Below are 24,424 nucleotides of genomic sequence, written 5' to 3' on the forward strand. Positions count from 1 at the left end.
AGAAATGCAAAGTAGCTGTTCCCTAGACAAAATTGCACAAATATCTTTCCTGGTATAAACATTTGAGAGGATCCAAAAACAGTAAATAGGCTACCAAATCTCTGTTGACTTTAGCGGCCAGTTTTTCTATACTATGACATATCTACACCATATGTACTGTATATATACTGCATTCAGAAGTGAAACTTTTCATTTAGCAACTTTTTTAATTATGCTCAGTGGTAAGTTTCCTGCAAGCATCAGTTTACACAAGCATTAATTTAACCTGAGAGCCACAGTCTCTCAGGGATGAGTCCTCCACAGCCTGGAATGGAGATAGTGGCATTGCCGTAGGGATTCACCAAACTCTTATTTAAGAAGTTTAATTTACACAAGTTTGAGGCAGTTTAGTTCAGCGTTGTCTAACTTGAGTTACTTGCTTAATTGTGTATGAATATATATATAGGGACGCTTTTGTTATTCAGCCCAAAGCCACAAGTGGTTTTGATTTGATGTGCCGCAGCACAAGGACAAAAGTGTATTCTAATTTTCACTGTGTTATGTTAAAGGAGTTTAAAGAAGTTGACTGGATTGATTAAAAAGGCTTTTTCATAATAAAAGAGTTAAAAAAACAATAACACTGGAACAATTAGAGAAGTGGAAGTGGCTAAAGGGAGCACTGACTTTGAATTAATAAAACACCATTAATAGTGATCTTCTATTCTTCAGCAGGACTCTCTCCCTACCTAAACAGCATGCCTAGAGTTTGGATCGTCAAGGTAAACCAGCCAGCCTGCATGTTTGAATAGAATCAAAAACTCTTTAAGTTTCCCCTGTGGCTTCCTGAATTGAGGAGATGCCCCATATTTTTTGGTCCATAAGCACTAATGCACCAGTGAAGTTGCTTAGATGAGTGTAGTTTTGTTGACAGGCCAATTTAGCTGTCATTTTGAGATAATGGAGTGCTCTTAGGCAGTAACTACATCCATATACAATGATGATCCAGAGTCCAGCCGTGCGAGATGCTAACCGAAGCCACTTTCTTACACCAAACAAATACAAAGGACGAGGGAAATGTTGAGACTGCCAGTTGGCTCTAGTTGTATAATGCTTTGTTGTGGCTGCTTCATGAGACACAAACACAACTAACAGGACTAGTGAAAACCTCATATGTGGCTGAAACGTGTATAGTCTCACCGGAGACATTTTGATATGTTGTGGATAACATCACTATCATAAGTTACACCTGTGCTTTTCTTACCGTGAAATGTCACAATATTTAAAAAAGGTCTAGACGCTACTTAACATATTTATGACGTCTACGCATCGTCTTTACATTCTTTCGAGTCAGCTGGTTTCAGCCCTTGTTTGCACATCATCTCAATTGGACGTTACACAGACTTTGTATTAAGGACTTGGCAGCGCTGTTAGTTTAATGTCCAGGGCATCTGATTAGGAAATTTACATTGACAGAATATTTATCATGGTGTCAAGCATCATTTCTGGGTAGCAGCACAACTTGTGACACTGTGGCTCCACCTCACTGGCACTGACTGAACCCAGTAGACACAGAGAGAGGTGTACTAGGAAAGTAGCATTAATGGAAACTTTACAGGCCCAAAGGTGTAAGGAACACACACCCAGGATAGATCGTCCTGTGGTGGGCCTTCCTTAGCAGAGGGTCCCTTACATCAGTTGGTGGTCGCTAACATCGGCTGATTTCAGTCTGTCACGCAGCACTAGGCCAACCAATGGTGTTAACCTAATGTAAGTTAACTCTACCACTCATTCATTCATTCATTCATTCACTACCTCCCTGTCATTCAGGGATATAGCGCTGGACACAAAAAAACACAGTATTACCATCATGAAGATGTCAAGCTGAAGCTCTCTGTTCAGTCGTGTTTTTGCTCGTCTCAGAGTTTAATATTGTGTTCATGTTCATGTTTCTTTTTTTTCCTGTCATGTTGAGAAGAAGATCCTCTCTGAATTTTAATTTGCAGTTAGATGACGCCTCGCCTCTCATGAGCATCGCCTCCATTGTCGAGACTTCTTTTTGCAGTATGGTGAAATTGACTGCTCTCTTTCTTTCTCTTGGTTTCCCCGGCATTATGTCTTCATCTTATTTGTTCCACATCTTTTGCCTCTATCCCTATTCCCTGTCTTGTAATTGTGCCTACCAAAGCATCTGCAGTCTGTGCATCGTCATTGTGTGCAGTCCTTCTCTCTGAGATTTGTGAGCTTCTTCTAAAAAAAAGTATCCATCAAAAAATCTGTGGCAGTTGAATGAGAAACTTTGGGAAATGATGCTTCCTTCTTTGCCCCCAATGAACTGCCACATCCTCATAGCTTCTCCACACAGGGGTAAACACCCATTTGCATGCACAACTAGTGGAAGCTCTGGTGGAACATCCCTGCTCATGTGAATCGCAAAAAACAAACGACTGAACAATAAAACAAATAACCGTAAATCTTCAGTTAAAGACCATGATGTAATCTGCCTGCGTGGAGACAGTGTGCTTTTCCACTGATCTAAAAGCCTTGCATGCTCGGCAGATAAGAAAGTGAGTGATGTAGAAAAAAAATACTATTTGCAAATTTACTGCCAGTCCTGTTTCTTTGTGGCGTCTTTGCATCAAGCCCCTAATTGTGTTTAATGCTGGTTCAGTGGGGTGTCCTGGGAGCTCATTCTGCGAGTACAAATGACACGACCACATGGCATGCTGTGCTGCTGCCTCACTGTCTGCTGCTTTAACATTTGTTCTTCATTTTCCCATCATTAAGTTAATTTAATCTGTGGTGGAAGCTGAAAGCTCCTCTAAAATTAACATAAGATCATCATATAGGCATAACATGAAGCATGAAAACAAACATTTGAAAATGAGAAAAATCTTTTTTCTGTGGCCTGTGGAGTTTTTTTTTTTATACAAACAAAACGGGGACCTACTCAATAATTTAGTCGTAACAATATTAATGATTATTATTATAAATATTTCTCTGGAGCTCTACTGTTGGTCGAAAAACTCAACAGGTCACCTTAAAATGCACATGGTAAAAAATGGTAACAAACCGCATGCAGGCAACGCATCAATAGCAACACACAGATATGTGGAAGATCGAAAATGAGAAAAGTAAGATATGCTGTAAGTCTGGTAAAGATTGAGCTCAGCAAAGGAAATTGTAGATGAATGAAGAAAAAAAAGGGTAAATCGATGATGCACTTTTGATCAGTCTGTTCTGTCAGTCACAGTTCCTATAGGCTACTGTGAAGCAGCGGTACATATTGAGCTGTGTGCTGTAAAGAGTATGTGTATTGTCGACACGTGTATTTTCTAGAGGGAATAAATAGATACTTCCTGTATATGATTTATGTTTCCCCCTGTAATAACATCAAATTGGTGGTATTTCATGACAGACAATAGGAACACACGTAATTACATTTCTTAAGGTTGATATTAATACAAAGACAAAAAAATCTTAGCATATTTAAATATATTTAAACAAATTTTTACATATATGGTAAAGGCTGTGCAACAAATCACAAGTAATTTTCAAAGCTGAAATCCCAAGAAAAGACCAAAAAGTCCGATCTTCATTTGCTCTTCATTTTGACTAAATACATTTCAAAAAAATAAATAAATCTGTATCTGTAACAAACACCTCACAGTATGAATAATGGATTAATGATCTCACACCTCTGTTTTAACAGTTGGGACTTCTCAGCATCAATTTAACATAAATTAACACATAATCTATGTTAAATTCAGCTAAACTAAATAACTTCTCCCACTGATCCTATTAACAAACACGAAAGAAACCCCGTCCGTACCTTATTTTATAAATTCAAATGTGCACAGTCATGTCCAGTAAACTTCTAAAACAAGTCACAGTTATTTAAAACTTTTCTGAAAGCCAATCCTGAATTTTAAACAACACTCAGACAAAGTTTGCCGCATGCCCATCACAAGACTGTCAAGGTTCTGGTGGGTAGACTTATAGATGAGCCTAAAATGGTACATCTCTGCTTGGATGGTTTTATCACAGAGTCCAAAGGTGATGTGTGTGAAAGGAAATACAAGCTTAATGTTTTATTTTATTGTTGTTGTTTTTCAACAACAATAAAATAATCCCTGTCGTTCCTGTTTGAACCGTCTGCAAGACTTCTCATTGTGTTCGACCTCCCAGATGCAGTCGCTATAGGTCACGTCCAACAACCCACTGTGAACACACCAGAGTCCGACATACAGGCCAGCTTTAACCCTGAAGAGCCTCTGCAGCAGAGCAGCCACTTGTAATAGATTATTAAGGGAAATAACATTGAATGGTCACTTTTGTGTGAGTATCCCAATTAGTGTGATAGAAGTTGAGAATGTTGGACACGCTTCAATTCTGTCTGAGGAATTATTGGACTCTGCTTTAGAGGAGTTTTGGCCGAGAATCTGTGCCCACTTTGGCTGATATTCTGTGCCAAGGTTCACTACAATGTAATACTCACCTAAGGCTACATTGACCAACACAATGACAGTAAAAGCCAGTCCCACCAGCCGTTGTATGGAGCGCCGACTGTGAGCGCAGCTGGTTTGGACTGAAGGGAACGAGTGAAGGGGGCTGGGTCACTGGGAGGGACAGGGGCAGTATCCAGCAGAATGATTTCTATTGAAGGGATGACAGTAAGAGAGGATTGGGGTTTTTGTCTTGCTTGACAGAATCTGAAAAAAGCAGAAAATGAAACGAGAACTGTATTCATATTCAAATGGAGACAAGTCCCCCATGTGCCGGCGCGGTTTTGAATTACCGGGGATATGTATATTTATGTCAGCTCTAAAGGAAACCGGACAGGGCCTCCAGATGTTGCTGTGAGGCTGAGCGTCACACGCATGTGGCGTTTTATTCTCCACTGACAGTCCGAGGCCTGTGTTTGCATTGTTGTATAGTCAGATGGAGAATTTTGATTTATGCTCCATAAATAAATATGTACAGAAAAAAATAACTGTATACAATATATTATATATATATTTACCAGGAGCCAATCTCAGCTGACATTGGGTGAGAGGCGGTGTACACCCTGGACAGTTTGCCAGCGTATTGCAGGGCTGCCATTCGTAACAACCATTCGCTCTCACATTCTCCCCTATGGGCAAATCACAGTCTCCAATTTACCTAAGCTGCATGTCTGTGGACTGTGAAAGGAAGCTGGATTACCTGGGAAAAAAACCTACCCAGACACCTGGAGAACACGCAGACTCCAGACTGAAAGGCCCCGTCATGCAGGTTGAACCCAATACCTTCCCTCCTGTAAGACAGCAGTGCTTCCCTGTATTGCAGTTTAGTGTTTGATTTGTGGGTGGTTTGTCTTCGCTCTTGAAGCTGCAGTGTTCATTACGTTTCATTCCTAATATTAATTTGTGTAGTTCTTTTAAAGTGGAGGCAATTTATACAGTTATTAAATTATTAAAAGAGAAAAAGACGCACACAAAATAACTTTTCTCCCTATCTTGTAATTGTCCCTCTGCGATATATACAGTTTAAATAAAATGAGCAGTAATTGAAATTAGCAATGATAATAATGGTGATTAGTCTGTAATGATGTAGCACTTTACTAGTCTGTAGAACCACTCAAATCAATTTGCATTCAAATTCATAGAAAACTTCTATATGCAACTCTTGTCTGTCACTCACACATCCCATCCACACAGTGACAGTGCAGCCATCAGGGGCAATTTGGGGTTCAGTGTCTTGCCCAAAGACGCTTTGACAGCTGGGGATTGAACCGCCGACCTTACGATTTAGTGGATGACCCGCTCCATCTCCTGAGCCACAGTCGCCCCTTGTTACCGTGCGTCTGCATGTCTGAAAGCACAGCACGAAATACGGTGTCATGGCAACACCTCTGCCTTCTCAGACAGTGTTTCTACCATGCATCCCCCGGTCATTGGAAGTTCAGACACCTTGCAGTGATGTGATCTTAATCTTCATTAAGACACCGGGACATTAGAGTGTGACACACAGCTACAGAGCATATGAGAGGGTTGGTCAAACTCCTGCTGAGTAATTAATAAAATCCTCATTTAATCTCCCAACACTTCCTCCTCATTCAGCCCCAACGGAGCAGAGAGAAAAACAGAGAAGCACTCATTTTAAAGATAATTACACGGATCGGCCAAAACATTAACACTGCTTTTAATGCATCGGTCTGTCTGTGTATTTTTAACTTGGTGAAGCAATGACGTCATGGAAATATTTGTAAGTACAAAATAAGTACGAGTCGATGTGGTACAACATTAAAACCAGTGATTGTATCCGCCGCAACGGGGGTTATGTTTTTTCATCATCATTTGTTTGTATGCCTGTTAGTTAGCAGCATTACACAAAAACTACTGGAAGCATCACCACAAAACACCATGGAAGGATGCAGTACAGGTCAAGAAGAACGCATAGTGTAGATCTGGACCAGTGGGCGGATCCAGGAAAAGTAACTTTCTGTAACATTGTGAGATTTGTATGTATTTCCATCAGGCGACTGCTGGGTCTTGGCTGAGATATGTTCTCTACTGACGACCTTTGCAGTTCTCTCATACATTTTTTTGATTCATTTCACATCGCTTAAATACAAAATACCTTATGCAATGAAATGCAAAAGTCCATGTTCGTGATAGAAACCACTTATATGATGTATATGAAAAATACACCCACTAGTTATAGAAAGGGTCAATATTTAACGTGCAAAATCACCAATAGAGTTCAAATATTGGTGTAAAGAGAAGTTCTTGCATTACCTTAAAGTTGTTTTGCATTGTTGCTCTTTCTGTTAAGATGGAGAGGCAGCTACTTTGTCGTCCTTGAAAAATGGGATCTCCTTCAGTTTTCCTGACATGCAGCCATACATCGGCAATTACTTTTCTCAGTCACAACACCTCCACAGGGTCTCAGGGCCACGGGAATAAACTGCCATGCCATCCATGAACCCTGCACTCCCAATTTTCTACAGGTACCTATATATATATATAAATATATATATAAACTGTAATGTGTAATGTGCATCAATAGAATGCAAGAGCTCAGGCTGGTGCTCAGCTGGGGGCTTCGGCCATTAAACCCAACTTCCACCTACACTCTGAGATCATGCATTTTCTTCTAATGCTCCCCTCATTATGGTATAGACAGTCACAGCCTGGAGTGAATACCAACGTATAGAAGCCCCCTGGCTGAGGAGGTAAAGTCATGCAACGGACCGAATGAGTGTGTGTGTGTGTGTGTGTAACGTAGAGATCCTCTGCTATGAAAGGATAGCTCTGGAAGCGGTTAACTTTATATGTATTCCTAATATAGAAAGTGTGAAGAGCTCTCTGTGAGATGATCTTTTACAGGAGGGTATGAGCCACTGGGCTGTCACACCTGATGATGAGATAAAAGAAAATGTAATATTAAGTTATTACTATTTTTTTCCTTTCCCCACTGCTCGTACTGTGACGGCAGAGGGTGGCTGGCGGGTATGACACTATCAGTACCTCCGCTTACTGACACCTTGGCCCCAGCTAAACTGTGAAGGCCACTGTCACAGGTATTTAGAGATTGGCTCCAAGGACGTGAGGAGAGATTTCTGTCTGTTACAAGATCTTACAACACAAACTCACTAAACCTGGGCAGTAGGTCAGTTAATTGTCTCTGTTCGTCAAGCCCTGTTGCGGCCTCTGAGAATCTCACAAGACTGATTATTATTATTTGCGGTCGTTGTCCTTGTGCTTCATTACTTATGGTTTTAGTTTGTTTGCCGCTGTAGGAAGGGAGATATATAATCACTATCACTTGTAACAATGAGTCTCTTAGGGACATAAGATGTCTCGGTGAATAGCTGTACCCCCCTTTCCTCTTCTTTGTGACCTCTACTTACTTTTGTAATTGTTTGAAGTTTATTTAAGATAACAACTTGGTGTAGTTTTTCACAAAATAAATGGAGAACCTCTCAGGTAACATTGAAAAAAAAAGCTAATTGACTTTAACCAAAATACATTCACAACAACACACTAACAGAAAATTATATTCAGAGCGAGGTTCAGGTGAAGTCCTCTCATGCATTTTTAAATACATTACATACAATATAGGTTACATATTTGCAATAAGAAGTTATATACTAATTAATTATCATTCCCTTTTAATGGAGTAAATTGTAGTCAATAGGGATCAGCATATGGAAAGTGCTTATTTACTTATTGTATTACTTAAAAGATTAACTTTTATTTTGCAGTAATCCAAGGTTTGCTGTATGTCTTGTTAGTTTTAATCTTGTACAAACATTTAACAGCATTAATCGTGTACTTATTTAGCATTTCTCACATTGGCAGACACTGGTGTGGATTCCTGAAAATATGATTGTGATGTTTTTGGAACCTGTTTTTGTGATTTTTTATTTTTTTCCTGCCAAGATCTTATCATCTCCCTATTTACTGTACTCCCTGGCATGGTGGAATGGACTGAGTTCCAGTAACATTGATTCCACCTATCTCCAGAACACATCAAATGAGATTAGTGGAAGACGGCAGGTGTGCCTTTGCTGATGACCCTCAGTGTGTGTCCTCTTTTGAAACAACTGGACACTGCTGTGAAACGACCATCTGTAGGACCTGGGCCTGCCTCATTTGGCAGCTTCTTCATACAGGATGATAACAACACTGCTGCCTGACATCAGATGGGTTAATCGAAAAAAATGTTTAAAAAGCACCCGAACTGTCAACAGTGTTGTCATTCTACCCTCCGTTAATAGAACAATGTATGATGATGTCAGCAGTATTATTAGTATTATAGGGCCATTAAACGTTTATCAGAACATCGGTTGCATTGATGTACAATATGTAGACATTTCAATGACTTCACGATAGAACTATTAAGGTGAGTCATAACAAACACAGTTTAAAAAAAGAAAAATCTAAAACACTAAATTAAAACATTAACAAAGGTGTTAAACAAATGCTGACTCATACTTACATCAAGGAATACACCTAAAGCGAAATGCATTTAATTAATTTAATTTAATTTAATTTCAACCATTTAAAAATCCTTGCTATAAAGCCACTGGCAACTCTTTGACACTGGTGTTGCAGAGGTAAACAGGCATACATTTACATGTTAGTGGAGACATGCAAAAAGCTTTAATACCCTTCAACGAGGATGATCGAAACCAGGGAGCTCTGTGAATAATACCTAAGAGGCAGGAACCAGTGTGATTGGGACATTAGCATGATAATTGTCTGGCTGCTTGAACTTGCCTTAAAAGCTTCATTGGACATGCATTGTTTGTTCCTGTGGCATTTATAACTTCAACTCCAGGGGAACTCAGGGAAAAGGGAAAGAAAGCAGCCATAAGAACTGTTTGTCTATTTAGAGAAGGGGGGGTTTCTGAGCAAAAAAGGTAAACAAAATAAACAGGGTCATGAAAATGTCATGCTCAAATAAATTACAGGAAAATCTCCTTCTGAGTAAATGGAAACTAAGAACTGTTCTGTTAAAAAATATTCAACATATCACCAGTAAATGCTTATTTTCAGTTTCGGCGAAAGGGAAATTATTCCCATGCCATCACCCAAAAGTGAAATAAGTTAAATATTGGAGATTTTCTTGGTTGTCGTGCCAGTCCCTGTTTCCCCCAAATCCCCCCACCACACACACACACACACCTAATTCCCCCTCGCTGCTAACCGTGGGTCCACATTCAGGGTCCTCTGCCAGAGAGCCTGGGCACTGCTCCAACCACCATTACCTGGGCAGGCGAGGAGCCTGCTCGGCCTTATTGTGCTACTGTACTGTATGATTTATGACTCTGTCGCTGTGCATCTGCTACATTAATAAACATTCAGGTACACACTCATAATTTAACCTGCACAGTTTTGAATACAAGCTATATCATATCTGCTGTATCACACGCATCATCGCTGAGGATTATATTAGTTTAGAGTACATAGTTTTGGGGATTGTGTTTTCAGGCCCAGTGGGCTGCTCGTCAAATAGTAACATAATCATTCATTTGTCCACAGACAGGTGACCTTCAGTTGATACTTAAGTGTGCCTGGAAAAAAAAAAGAAACAGCCTCCATTATACTGTTTTATGCCAGTGTTTCAGAGGTTGCCATGGTAACAAAACCTTGATGCAGACAATAGATGGAGTCACTTTGCCAGTTCTGTTTCCAGACCTGCAGAGGCAGATGTCTGAGCCAGGAAGAGTGAACAAAAAACAGAAAATCATTGCACTCCCATTGAAACGGCTGTGAACTGGGGCGTCGTTCTGTCTGCCATGGCTGCCTCACTTTTTGAGCAAACATATCAAGGCGAAAAAAGCTGGGAAAGCAATGAGATGTCAAGCATCGCAGACCCGGGGGAGCGCGTTCCGCTTGTGATGAATCAGGCATATTGTTACTGAAGAGGGAATGTTTACGACTTGGATTATACAAACATTCAACAGCAAGCCTCTCAATATGAGTTTCGGGCATATTTTTCGAAGGGAGGATTTCCCACAGAGAACTAAATTTGTTAATGTTATGTAAAAAGTGTTGATTACACTTGAAATTATTTATTTTTCCTAATCAAGTTGATTATATGCAGAATCTTGATATCTCCCCCCGACAAAATTAAAGCAGCAGGATACAAGTTCAATCTTTAATCAAGATGTCCTGACCACCGGGAATCGTTTGTCTGCTCTTCTTTTGTGAAAGAGGTACATTTACTGTGGGAAACTATTGTGTAGGTTTTGTTGTGCATTTCCTTTCGATGTATCTCCCTAGTTTTCTCAAATAAACACTTGCTTCTCAAAATATTGATATTCTGCCTCAAAGGCGCTCTTGTCATGTGGAGAAAACAGTCCAGTGGTTGCCTGAATATGTCTCTGTTTGTATTTCCGGTGGCCTTTTGTCCCGGTTTAATGTGCAGCTCTAATTGAACACGTGTGCAGTAATCCCTCTCTTGTTTATGTTTCATCTACGATTCGTTTTATGGGGGGTAGTTGTAGGTTTTATTGTGAGAATGAATTCAAACCGGACACAGCGAGCTCAATGGGCCGTGCACTCACTATTTTTGGAACACTCTAGCTTGATTTCCTGCTGGTTTCACAATTTTATTAATTCATGTGCCTCTTCCTTTCTCTGCTCCAATTGGCCCTTTTATTTTTTTCTTTACTGAATTAATTATTAAACAATTCCTTACTGCTTGGTTTTTAATGTGATATTGGTGCAGTATATTTAAGATTCAGGACATTTTTCTACATTTCATAGCAACGTATGTTTACTGCACAACATGTAGCTGCCACAAAAAGGACAATACCACTCAACTTGAATAATTCAGGTAGTCCTCTAAGGACCAGGGGAAGACGATTACTGAAGTTCTTTTTCTTAATGGAAAGCTTTGTATTATGTTTTTAAAGAGCCTGGGCACAATATATAAATTTAAATAGTGAAGGTTCTATTTTTGTACGAACACATTTTAGTATCCAGTTTTAATTTTGCTGATATAACTGCAATTCATTGATATCCTATGGTTGAATATCTTTATATCTGATCTTATTTAAACACAGCTATACATTTTGTATACTTGTTGTTGTACATGTAATAAACAGTTTATATCATGTGATAATTCTACTGTTGACATCAGTCATGTGTCATTTAATTGCCAGTTATTGATACTTCTTTGTATAAAAAAATGATTCACATAAGCATATGATCACATTTGATCAACTGAATAACAATTGTTCAGTTTTTATTTTCCTAGGTCCCTTTTCTACAAATCAACATTGGACTAATGTGGTTACGTTTATCATTGTCACAGACAGACACCCCTGCTGGTAGATGATTGATGGTTCCGTTTGCTCCTAGTTTTGCCTCACAATGTTTGATTGCAGAGTAGTTGTGATGCTTTCATGTATTTTTTGGTACATAATCACACATGGCGGCATTGTCTGAAGTATTTTATTTTTTTATTGTATTACCAAATTATTACCTGTTTATAACCACATTTTTATTTTAACATTTTCAGTTCAAAAAATAATTCAATGAAAACAGTTGTCTTTCTTGAGGAAATACCAACAGACGAATTTGAAACCATCTGGGCTTCCTGTGTGCTGCATGAAGTCGATCATCTCCTGTAACAAAGCAAAGTTGTGGTTTCATCGCATTTAGTGATATGATTACAGATTGGGAAATTTCTTCCAGCAAACAAAAAAATGTGTTAATCACGTAAAAAGGATAAACGTGGATTTTATTGAAATATCTTTCGGTCCAGATGCTTTAAATTTTAATTATACTTACATAATCTTGAGCGTGATATGAATCCACTTAGTTTAGCAAGTGACGTCCTGTAAAGATCAAATGTATTGAGGTCTCATTGTTTAGATGGCCCTACTCTTATTGCATATAGTCAATTCAGCACTGCCTAGTTTAGCTCACCTTACAACCTAAAGACATGGTAAAAGCTCTGCCTTGAATTATTCATTCACCTGCTAGACCTCCTAGACCTTCTACAGGTGAATGCATTGATGGTAGAAAACAAATATTGCACTATTTTGCTTTTAGATGTTATGATACTCTGTTGAGAGCAAAAGCCAAAAACCCAGGGAAGTACGTGGAGTTTTCTTGCTGCTGGCAGATAGTGGTGTAAGCAGTGTGGATGCAGCTCTCGCAATTGCTGCGCGTAAAGAGATAGTTTTCCAAATGTGTTTTTGGTACTTCCTAGTTAACTATGAAACTAACACCGGCCTCTACTCGTAAGGCTCCATCCATCCATCCGTCCAGCGGATCCTTTGAGGATTGCGGTGTGGGGGAGGGGGTTTGCCAGCGTATTGCAGGGCTGACATATAGAAACAAACAACCACCCACTCTTGCACCTACAGGGAATTGAGAGTCTCCAATTAACCTAAGCTGCATGTCTTTGAACTGTGGGAGGAAGTGGGAGAAGAGCATGCAGACTCCACACAATAAGACCCCAGCTGACGGGTCTGAACCCTGAACCTTCTTGTTGTGTGGTGACCCTCACCACTGCACCGTCCTGCCCACCAACTCACACGCACCCCTTCATTAGCAGATTTCCCTCTCTGTTTCTAATTGACAATTAGTGGGTTTAAAGTGGGCGCACTAATCCACTGTTATGTGTTGTCTTTTCAAAGTTTCTTTTCCACTGTGTGAGAAGGCCAAACCCTAACTCTGAGTCAGATGCTCTTCATTAGCTTAATCAATCAGAGTTGGTTATGACAAACTCTCCTCCTGGGCCAGTGTGGGCAGAGCTTTGTCAAACAGTGTAATAGTCACAACCAAGCAGTCTGAACTGCAGAACAGGGCAACCGCGGGGAATGGAGTGGTATGTTCGAGACTTTGTTGAACTTCCCTCTTAGACAAAATAGCTGTCATCAAATATTTTAAAGTCCTCAAAGGCACATTTGACATAGGCTGATGTGACATGGGCCCTGTCTCACTGCTTGATGCCCCAAAGTGGGGTCATACTCCTAACCTCACCCCTTGTGGGGCAGACGTAAGGTTGCCTCTGGGGCTGATACACTGTCAGAAACAAATGGTTTGTTCATATAGAATCACAGGCTTAAAGCTCGGCATAGACTTGAGCAGTAAAATAAATTTAAAAAAAACTTTCTTTCAACACCCTGCAGATAAGACATGTTCAAGCATTGCGTGCAAGCACCTTATCATAAAAAATACAGTATTTCTTTGGACTACATTTCAGTTTGCTGCATAAGAGGAGAAGCATTAGATACAAAGAATACATTTTACCTAGCATTATGCGAAGATAAATTCACTGTTTTCTTTAATTTGAAAGTGCTTTAGGATTTTGACATGTCTTCTTGAAAAGCCTAACAATTCAGTATCAGCAAATATATTCTGCTGAAATATCCTTGAACAAAACACTGAAACTCCATCACCAGGCACAGTGCTCACAAGCTGACTCTGCTCTGTGAACTTGCTGAAGTATTCTTGATGGAGATTAGTAGAAATATCCTTTTATTCTCACAGTTTGGAATGTGTGCGATTAACACACAAGTATGAAAAGCCAGGAAAAGGTCAAATAAAACAGTACATTGAACACATGCTCGTCTCATATACGGAGGCTTTGACTTTCATAGGCTTTTATTGTGCTGCAGCATGTTTAATTTCTTTTCCACAAACAGTTTTATTATTTACCATGCAGCCTTAAAGCAAATACCACACAACAAAGTAATTGATATTTAGCTTCAAAGACGACACCAGTCAGAAAAAAAACACTTTGTCCCCATTAAACTCATTGAGAGAACTCACTCTATCAGTCACATTTGTGAGCTTGCTGGACGATGACTTTAGCCATTGCCAATTACCTTGAAAACCTTGCAGCCTTTGTCAGCCCAGCGCCTGCTACTCTTTCTACTTTGCCTATTCCCAACTCCCAGTGATAATTGCAACCTGACATCCTGTGTGGAATAACAATTGAGCCGAGTCCTGAGGGAATGTTCTCAATTTCCCTTCATGTTCTTCTCTTCTTTGCATCTTTCAGAGATCCGCATTGCAATCGAGCTTTGTTGTTTCCCCGTTTGCCTTTTTAAAGCTCTACTTTCAAACATAGATGTCAATATTACGACAGACATTCCTCAACAAGGGAAGACAAGGAACACGTTTTTTTTTTCTGCATTAATGGGATCTAACCAATGGTAGATTTATCTCGGTACATTTTCAAAATGTTTGTTCGTGTCCTTTTGAAAATGCCTTGCCTGAAAATGTTCTTATGATTATGGCGTCAATATCTTAAAATTAGGCATCATAATCAGTTATCTCTCAATTGCTGGATCTTAACATTTATAGAAAAACTCACAATAAAGGGAATGGAAAAGATTTTTCAAATGAACTTAACCAAAATGTCGCCATCTGATTTAATTCTCTTGTCTTGTTTCCTTGGTTTAAGGCATTGGGTCATAGTCATTACATTGAGTGATGTGAATAGAACTGATCTCTCAACATTAATAGGCTAACAGTAGTTTTGTTTCCAATGTACCAGAGATCTGGAGGCCATTCATCAGACGTCAAAACTATTTCCCGGTGACATGAGAAGTACAACAACATTACGTTGACTTAGAGCTGAATATGCTTGTTTGGAAAGATCAATCTTAATTACATCTCTGTGATTCCAGTACAGAGATAGATCTGGAACATCAAGAATACAACTGTATGAAGCTAGCTTTGGTCTGACAACAGATACAAAATAAAAAAAAAACCTGTCTTATATAGCCCGCATGAAAAAAAGTCACATTAAAGCGTTATACATGACTTAACACCTAGTTATTCAGATTTCCTGTTTCATATGCTGAAACACACATGACTGTCTTTTTCTCTGACGTTGTTTTTCTTCTTCTGTATTTATCTATCTTCTCTTATCCATTTCTTTTCTGTTTTCTGTTCTTTTTTTAATTTATTTCCTGTAGCCCCAAACTATCAATTCCTTCCCCATCTATTTTATTTTTATTTTTTTCTCTCTGCAAAAACCCGCTGTTTACTACATATTCCCGCCAGCTGCAGACGGAAAGTAGGTTATGCTTGCTGCAGTCTTTTCTCCCTCTTACCTTTACATGTTATTATACATCATTTGACAGTCTGTCACCCTGCCCCAGGATTAGACTGGCTGAGGGGAGACCAAACACTGCACCTTTGCTCTGTGCTATTACCCAGAACTTGCCAAACTCGTCATGTGTGCCACAGAGCCACATCTTAAGGTGCCTTCCCTCAGAGTTAGCAGGGAACGTGTAGTTTATTGATACCTCAGATGACACTGGGATGTAACTTTGTTTGGGGGCGGAGCGCTGAGGTTTTTATCTAATTGTTTTTGTTGAGGTTAAATGTTTCGTTGCTCTGCGTGAACCATGAATTGGTTTTATTAGTCACTGAATCGTGGGGTTTACTATCTCTTTGAATTGAACAAAACAAGATCAGGCGACAATAAAATAAATGATATTATTTCGGTACTATCCAAATCATTGCTGGAGACTCGATATACAAACACATGTTGTATGTGTTAAATTACTCCTCTGTATGTAATAGCCACACTTATCAGTTAGAATCATACGTACATATGCATATTGCCTGTTGATGTGATGGGAATCTAACTCAGAAAGTAGTAAGATAAAGATGCAATGTTTATTTCTTTTTATTTTACATAGTATGTCAAGTCGCTATACTTGTTTATCACTTTGTTCACATCTCATCAACGTGTGCTACTGTTCACAGCCAAATAACAAGCTCTTGTTGCATCAAAGCAGTTTTGTGCAGTTTTTTTTCTACCTCTCAAAACATGTTGCTTTGCACCGTTCCCATGGAGCTTTAACCAGAATTCACATTTCCAAGAATGTAGCTAAAGAGTCCAGCGTGACCTTCTCTTTTAAAACCATCATAACACAACCTGCTGTGAAAGGTGCATATTAAAAGTAAGGGCATGATAACCACAGAAAGAATCCAACAATAGGTGGTATGTGGACGGGGAACATCCCTGGGGCTTCACTTTGTGTTGCAGAGATCCAAAATGGAAGACAGGCATGAATTAGCCGAGTTAGAAAAGCTGTGGCGTTAAAATCAAGGTCACCTCCTTTTTTTTCTTTTATCTTGCCTCTGGTTACCACCTCAAACAGAGCCTTTAACCCTGAAAGTCAACAGGGAGGAAGCGTTTTAATACACACAGATATTCCGGCTGCAGTATCACTTTAAATGTATTATCTCTGAGTCAAGCATACCCCGTGTTTGACCTTCTCTCTGTGCCCCTGGTTTTGCCTGTCCCGGTCATGCTGATTGTTGTAGCAGTTTATCCTCATTCAGTGCAACGATTTGCATACATTTGAGACAACTTGTAAATAAACCTTTGTGAATATTTGACTGTTGTTTGCCAAGGTATCAAAACCCAGTGCAAGCCTTTTGTGTTGTTTAAAAAAATATAATTCTATTATGAACTTCCTTGCACTTCTGAGACAGATGTTGTATGGAGGGGGGGGGGAGATGATCTAGTTTATTTGCAAACCCTATGATGCGTTTGAGTTCGACTTTCATTTTCTTCTTGACGGGGTTTATTACGAAACACTTTATCCCCTTTTGGGTAGAAAGTGCAGCTTGAAATTTTTGACTCATTTTCAAAGCTTTTTTGTGAGCACAGGTCCCAAAACTTAAATCCACCCTGATACTGAGCTTGTCTCTTCATTCATGTGATCAATTTGTGTAAATATGAATTCAAATGATGTCGTTTTTGACCACGTCTCCTGTTTCGTTTTTTTCAGTTTGAGAGGCACAGGCATGTAAATATGATTTACTGAAATTATACTTTATATATTTATTCACAATAACCATATTAAGACATCTACATTGTTGACAACTGTTTTATTCAGTCTATGTTTCTGAAATGTTTAGTATTTATTATTTATTACTCTGTTCGTGGCTTCTTTTTTACTCCATCACCAGAAGTCATATGGAAAATGGCTGCCTTCTTAGTCTTTTTCTGTTATTGTACATTACTTTGTACTGTTTTTACCCTTTGGTCTGTGAAAATGACATTTAATTCAGCCCTATACTTGGAGGATGAGGATTAAGGATGAATGACTGCAAAACTTTACTTGAACTTGCACATTTTATTTGGGCCTCTAATAATATCTGATTTCTCACCTTGGTCCTCCACTCAGCCCACTTTATTCCTGTTGGGTGTTCATAACTGTCCTCACCTTTCTACTTGTCTCGTTGCTCTACAGAACAAGATCATCTTGGACCCCTTGACGTTCAGTGAGGCTCGCTTCCGACCCTCTCTGGAGGAGCGCTTGGAGAGCATCATCAGCGGTGCCGCGCTGATGGCCGACTCCTCCTGCACACGTGATGACCGGCGTGAACGCATCGTGGCCGAGTGCAACGCAGTCCGACAGGCCCTGCAAGACTTGCTGAGCGAGTACATGAACAATGTGAGTTTCCTTTCCGATCATTTGATGCTCTTTGTGCATTCTGACCACGCACACACCACAGAACCATACACACATGGTGCTGACCTCCTTTTGCTTTTCTACTCAACGCTGATTACAGTTATATATTTCCTCTTTGTCCCTCTTAACAAAGATGCACCATTTCTTTTCATGAGGTCACTCAGCCTTACTCAACCACAACTGTGACAGTTTGAGGTATATTTTTCTAGGCAGTAAAAAAGCCTTGTTATGTCATGTATTTACCTTCAGTGAAGATGCTCTTTGTCGCTCCTTTTAGGATCACTGTGAGGCAACCGCTTTTTCTTTACACATGAACAGACTTTCAGTACTTCCACAAATTTAAGTTCAACTTGCCTAGACAATTATCATGTTGCAACTGAAATCCTCCTCAGCAACAGTATTCTACTTCCTGAAGAAACCAGTCTGGTGTCTTCCTTTACATTTAGTGAGCCACTTCCTTTATGCACCACTGTGATTGGTACCGCTGTTTAAAGGTTATGAGACGAGCCAAGACAATGATTAATCATCACAGACATGCAATTTATATTCCACTTTAACCATCCCTTTTGTGCACAGTGAGCTGTGGGCTGTGAGCTGTGTCTACATGGGCAAAAAATAGAAGGGGGGGACTTGGATACTGAGCAACTGACCTTGCACACGGGACTTACTTCTTTGTGCTGGACATTTAGCTGTTTGTCATTAAACTTAAAAATGTTCAATGTCAAATCTATTAAATGTCTGATCTGGTTTTATGATCTTCAAAACCAAATTTGTTCTAAGTGTTTGACTCATTCCTGCATTTGTCTTTGCAGACATGCACAGACATTTTGATGGGCATTGGTAAAAAAAATATATATATATAAAAAAGACTCACCGTTTACATCATGACCCATCCTCATATAGCTATTGGCAAGATACTTGATATTTTATGACACACATATTATTCATGTCCCCACACACATGCACCTTAAAGAGAAACACTCACAGTTTTGTTTTGGCTGCGCTCCAGCGTTTTAACTTCTCACCTCCTGGAGTGATGCGTAGGTTTAAAGGCCGTAACTTTTTTCAAAAATCAAGTTTCGATTGAAACGCAGTTCTTTCAAACAGCCTCAAATAGCCCCACACCCTCGTGCACAGAATCAGATGAGGTCAAACACTTGAAGTTGCTCTGCTTGTCTGTGGTTCCTCCTGCGCAGGTGAGCCTGCAGAGTTGTTCTGAGGCAGTCGCGCGGTACAAAGACAACAAACAGCCTTTCCAAATCTTTTACCCAAAATACTTCCACACGCTGCCTCTCAGTTGCTTTGCTGTTGTGATTGTCCGTTCAGGATGGCTTTACATGCTAGCGTCGCACAATTTCATAGCAAAACATCAGAAAAATTACAGGCTTACTACACTAATAGGTCAAGAAGGCGTGCAATAGCTCAAGCTGACAGCATGCGCCCTCTGCTGGATCACTACGCAGACTTCCTTAGATGTTCTGATGCTTCTGCATATTTTGAATTTAAACTAGTTGTTAAAGTTTGAATATGAACTTTTCCCCTTCGCTTGGATGATTGGACATATTTCGAATACAGGAAGTACAGCCCTAATACAGTTGTTGAAAGGAACCCAGATAAACCCTGGATACCTGGAGACCAGAATCGAAACAGAATAATGAAAGCTAAAGAGGTGACTTAAAGAACATAATAAAACTCGTATAGCCACACATGCTTTGCACTCCATGCCAATTAAGTCATAAATGGCAACTGATTAGGAGCAAAATAATCTTACAACGTAACCGTAGTTACAGGAGAACATACAAACCAACCCTGACAGCTGAGTTAATTACATATATAATTATAAATAATAGCTCACCTTGTGTTCATTAACATGCAATGAAGGAACAGTGTTTAGGGAAAAGTTCTTCTCAGCTCGCTTTACTCAGAAAAATGAATCCCAGCCCTAAAGATGATGGCACTGTTGCATATTGAATAGGAGCGTGGCATGCTTTCTCACATTTTTATTTTAATAACAGACAAACAAAATATAAACTGCCAGTGACAATTATTTCTATATATGGTCCATAAGGATACTTAACCAAAAGATAAGTAAATGGAATGTAAACTTTAATATCAACACTGTAGCCAACATTCAGAACCTTTATCCGTTCTTTCTTGTTCCACACTCAAACCAAATTGGTATTGTAAAGTTAACATTGAAATACAGTCAACATAGAAAGCTTTCAGGTTCCCTAAACCGAGCCATACATCACTGAGAAGCCCGGGCATATAGCTGTTACAGCAGGTCTCATATTAGGCCAGCCTGAGTTCTTAGATAACCTTTAATGGGCCGCTGCTGTTAGGAGTTATTGCCCTGTTCAAAATAACCGTAATGTACCCATGTGTTCTTCCAAACGGTGACTCACATCGGTCCATGTTGGTCACTGTAGCCGTGCATAGCCATCTGTGGCAGAATCAGCCCACGATACAGCACGTTAGTTGCTTCTATTGGAAAATGAAAGCCTTTAGTTTTCTCAAAAGTGCCTAAATCCATTTTTCGAGCATTTAGCATGAGTTTTGTAAACCACCACTTGGTCCTAAAATAAGCAGGGACTTGATAATCTGAGGTGGATTGTCAATACTGAATTTTTGTATATGACTGGATATTTCAGGAAAGGAAGGAAGCACCTCAGTCACCACTGGAAAATCTTTTTTTAAATAAACACTAGAAACAATCTTATAACTTATAACTCGATATTCAAGCCTGCGTTGTGTGATGTGTTTTGACTTTTTTGTATTGACTTAAATTAAATCTTAATCTTACTCCATTGGCTTTCCTGTGTGTGCGACCTGCTGAAACTGTGCACTAAAAGTCGATTCAGCATATATTAAGTGTCATTTGTGGTCATTGAGCAATTGGCAAACCTGCTGTCTATTGATCCCTTCAGTAGCATTTCTCCCCATGTAATACTGTATATTCTTCAGCCTATTGATGTATATTTGTAGAGGCATCTGTGCTCATAAAGTAGTCTGGAAACAATGTAGGGCATTAGATAAGGTTCCTTATTATATAAGATGTCCTCTCTGGTTGTAATAGAATATTATCAGTTCAACAGCTAACAGTAGTTCTGCTTTGTGCATGCATGTGTGTGTGTCTGTGACTCTGGGGGAATGACCTTAATTTGATCTCAATGCCGTGCATATGTTGTCCTGGGTTTGTTATTGTTCCTGTTCTACACACTAGTCCTTTTTTGTCTTGGTGACGGGGATCTCAAACCTAGGAACAAAGCGAGATAATTGTGTACCTAATATTGTAAGTATCTATATAACTTTTACCTTTTTTGTGCTTACAAGAGTTTGTATCTTAAAAAAATAACATTTTAATCAAGATTATAGTTATAACAGATTAATCATATTAGTATCAGTTCTCATAGTTGCATACTACAATAGGACATTGATCTAGTTTTATGAAGGACTGGTACGATCATGCTGGGCTCATATGCGGCTTGTTTGGTGGAAACAGAAACTTTCAGACATCTTGCTTTGCCGAACTGCATTGTGGTTCTTTTGTGTCACGCTGTATACAGCATGCAGTAGAGGAACCATGTGTTCATACAAACACTTGGGACGAGCCAATTCAATCATGTCAATATAATAGTGGAGGCAGAGGCAGCAGGGGAACCTGGTGTTTGATCTCCTGTGTACCTCTATTTAGCATTGTATTGAGGGCTTGCATGGTACATTAGCATAAAAGCTAGCTATGTTGTTTGTCCCGTCCATGAAACCGTGATTGTTGTTGTTATGACGAAGTGTCAGACACGCCCCCTGTCAGCGTTAAAACAACAAATAGGTGTGAGTCCAGTGTTAGCTTGTACTGATTGTTAAATGATAAAATGATAAGCTGGAGTAGCACTATGTCGAGCATACAATGGAAGTGTGGCTCTTTCATTCAAAAAAGCAGAGCAGTCTTTATTTTGGGCTCAGAACATGGTGTCAAATCATCAGGGATTTCCTCCTTTTCTTACTAAAAACCTAAGTCATGTGCATGTTTATGAACACTCAGAAGCCCTCTCCCCCTCTTAAGGCATGGCAGCTTTTTATTAAAGTAATTGTGCCTTGGTTCATTAAGCCCATGAGTTGTGTTTTAGAGGCTACAGCTGGGAGATTGTTGACAGCCCCTGGCTGTCCTAGCAAAGAACATAGAATAAATCACAGAGACACAAAGAACAAAATGCTTCCACTTCTTAGATCAGCAGCCCCAATAATGATAAATCAAAATCCAAAAGATAATATGGATGATATTGTATGAGTGCCTGCTCATAAAGACCTTCATTTGTTGAACAATTAAGATAATTAAATAGCGGTAACATCTCAATAAATTAAATCTGAAGCTTTGTTAAGCCCAAGCCACCTCTGCAAAACAGGTCGGGCTTTTCTACATGATCTTAATTCAAAATGTGATAACATTAAGTTGCTCAGTTTTAGATATTAAGGATTTAGATCACTTTGCCACAAAAGGAACACATCTATTTTTTTGTTTTGCTATTTCTAAGATAATTTCCATTTTATCCTTCAACCTTTAATAATATTCACCAGATACATTTTACACCCCTCAATTTGTTTCACTGCTAAGATTTTGCTTTATGTAGTTTTCAAGGTTTTTTGGTCCAGTCAAAAAAAAGCTAAGAGCTCAGGTACTGGATCAGTAAATCATCTCATTGCTGCAGTGTCATATTCAACAGACTTTGTTCTAGGTATTTCCAGTCAGACAACTTTGTAAAAACACAAACTTATGCTGGCTAGTGCATAAATGTAATATATTATTTGTATAGTTGAATATTTTGGTCATTGAAGTAGATTCTACCTGCAAGTGGCCCCCCAGGATGTGAAATCTGTCACTTAAAATGGTGTTTATCACTGACTCATCCAGTAACTTAGTTCCCCTCCAGCAAAATGCTCTCGGCTGCCTCACTGACAAAGTTGCTCCTGACTCTACAAGGAAAGTGCTTTTGTTCTGAGTTTACTGAAATAATGTAAACATCCAGTTGCCTTTATGTTTCCTCCTCCTTCATCATTCAGTCCCACTCCCGGTCCTCCTCCCAGCACACAAATTTATATAGGAAGCTTGAACCACAGCACAAGGTTAATCAATGTGGTGGCTGGCAATAAATTAGGTTCAAGTGACAGGAGAATGTCCATACCTGTCTCAGCTGCTGGTGATCTGTGATTGGTGACAGCAGGCCCGGCTCCCTGGCTGGTGCTGAATCATCAGGAGCAGCTGATTTAGTTACGGCAGCTCCGACAGGGCCAATCTATCAATTGATCTGGGGAGTAATGCATTACCAGCTTAGGTCAAGGGAGCCCGGGCAGAATATAGCCATAGCCCGGAGCCCTGGCAGTTGGAAGGGGGCAACTCGGCAGGACGGTGAGCAGCATGGAAGGATTTAGGGAGTGTGATAGTGAGCGCACTAATCTCACTGTTAGCTGGATGTGGCACATAAAACTAAACAGAGGTTGTGAGGTAGGATGATCATTAGGGGGAGACTGATGGCCTTCTTGTGCACACAGCTCCTCTGGGAGTTGCCACGGAGAATGCTTAATCAACAGTTGGGATAACTGATCGCATACTGTAAAATGTGCGTGTGTCTTCGTGCTCGTGTCATCCTAAACCCTTTCATACCATCTCCTACTATCACCTGCTATTGAGTTAACGGTGGAAATGACAGTGTTAGCATTAAGACAAAGCTGCCAAACATTGAGCATTAACAAGTGCGAGGAAAGGAAGGACTGTGGTCATTGTGTTCCCTGAAAATGAGTGTTGTTTGAATAGTCTGAAAGCAAGTCAGTTTGTTCTCAGAACAAAAAAAACATTATACCTAATATGGATTGAGGCTCGGGTGGGAACGCACTGAATTATTTTAAATTAAACAAAACAGATAATGCAACCGTCTCCTTTCCTTCGTCTGTCACTGTCTGTTGAGTGATGAATTGCACCAATGTTAAATGGCAGCAAAAGAGGAGTGGTCTACTTTATCTCCATTTTTAAGACTACGCACACGGAAATATTGATGAACTCCGAGAAAATGTACTTAAAGTTTTGTTTAGGAACAAGTCAAGATAAGATCTGTGTGCATGTGCACTAATGAATGAGGCCCTGTGGCTGTGTAGGCCGACTCTTCCATCTGAGACCATCTTGTCTCCGATGGGAAGCGTCAGTCTGGATAGATAAACCACACAGAGCCAGCAGTAGCCCACACTGCCCCCCCCCACACCGTCTAGACTCCTCCACACAGAATGTTTGCCTGAGAAAACCCGACACTGCATAGGTACCAGCACAAAACACACAGCCTGCTCCTGCTGAGTATCATTCCTGGTGTTATAGTGCAGCATCATCTTTGTGGCTCTAAAAGCTGGATGTTAAGAAGACAGCAGAACCAAAGTGACCTGATCGATACTTTTCTCTGTCCCTTAGCTCTTCTGATGTGCTCCTCTGTCTATCACCCTAAAGTGGCT

General features: G+C 39.7%; 1 protein-coding gene across 1 annotated transcript in view; it reads left to right on the forward strand.

Annotated features, from left to right (window-relative positions):
- ctnna2 (catenin (cadherin-associated protein), alpha 2) overlaps positions 1 to 24,424 on the forward strand; it is a 282,069-nt gene that overhangs the window by 60,732 nt on the left and 196,913 nt on the right. The window contains exon 7 of the mRNA XM_035184820.2: positions 17,711 to 17,914. Coding sequence (XP_035040711.1) covers positions 17,711 to 17,914 — 204 coding nt within the window. The remainder of the gene's footprint in view (positions 1 to 17,710; positions 17,915 to 24,424) is intronic.

Source organism: Hippoglossus stenolepis, chromosome 2 (genome assembly GCF_022539355.2).
Source record: "Hippoglossus stenolepis isolate QCI-W04-F060 chromosome 2, HSTE1.2, whole genome shotgun sequence".
NCBI lineage: Eukaryota > Metazoa > Chordata > Actinopteri > Pleuronectiformes > Pleuronectidae > Hippoglossus > Hippoglossus stenolepis.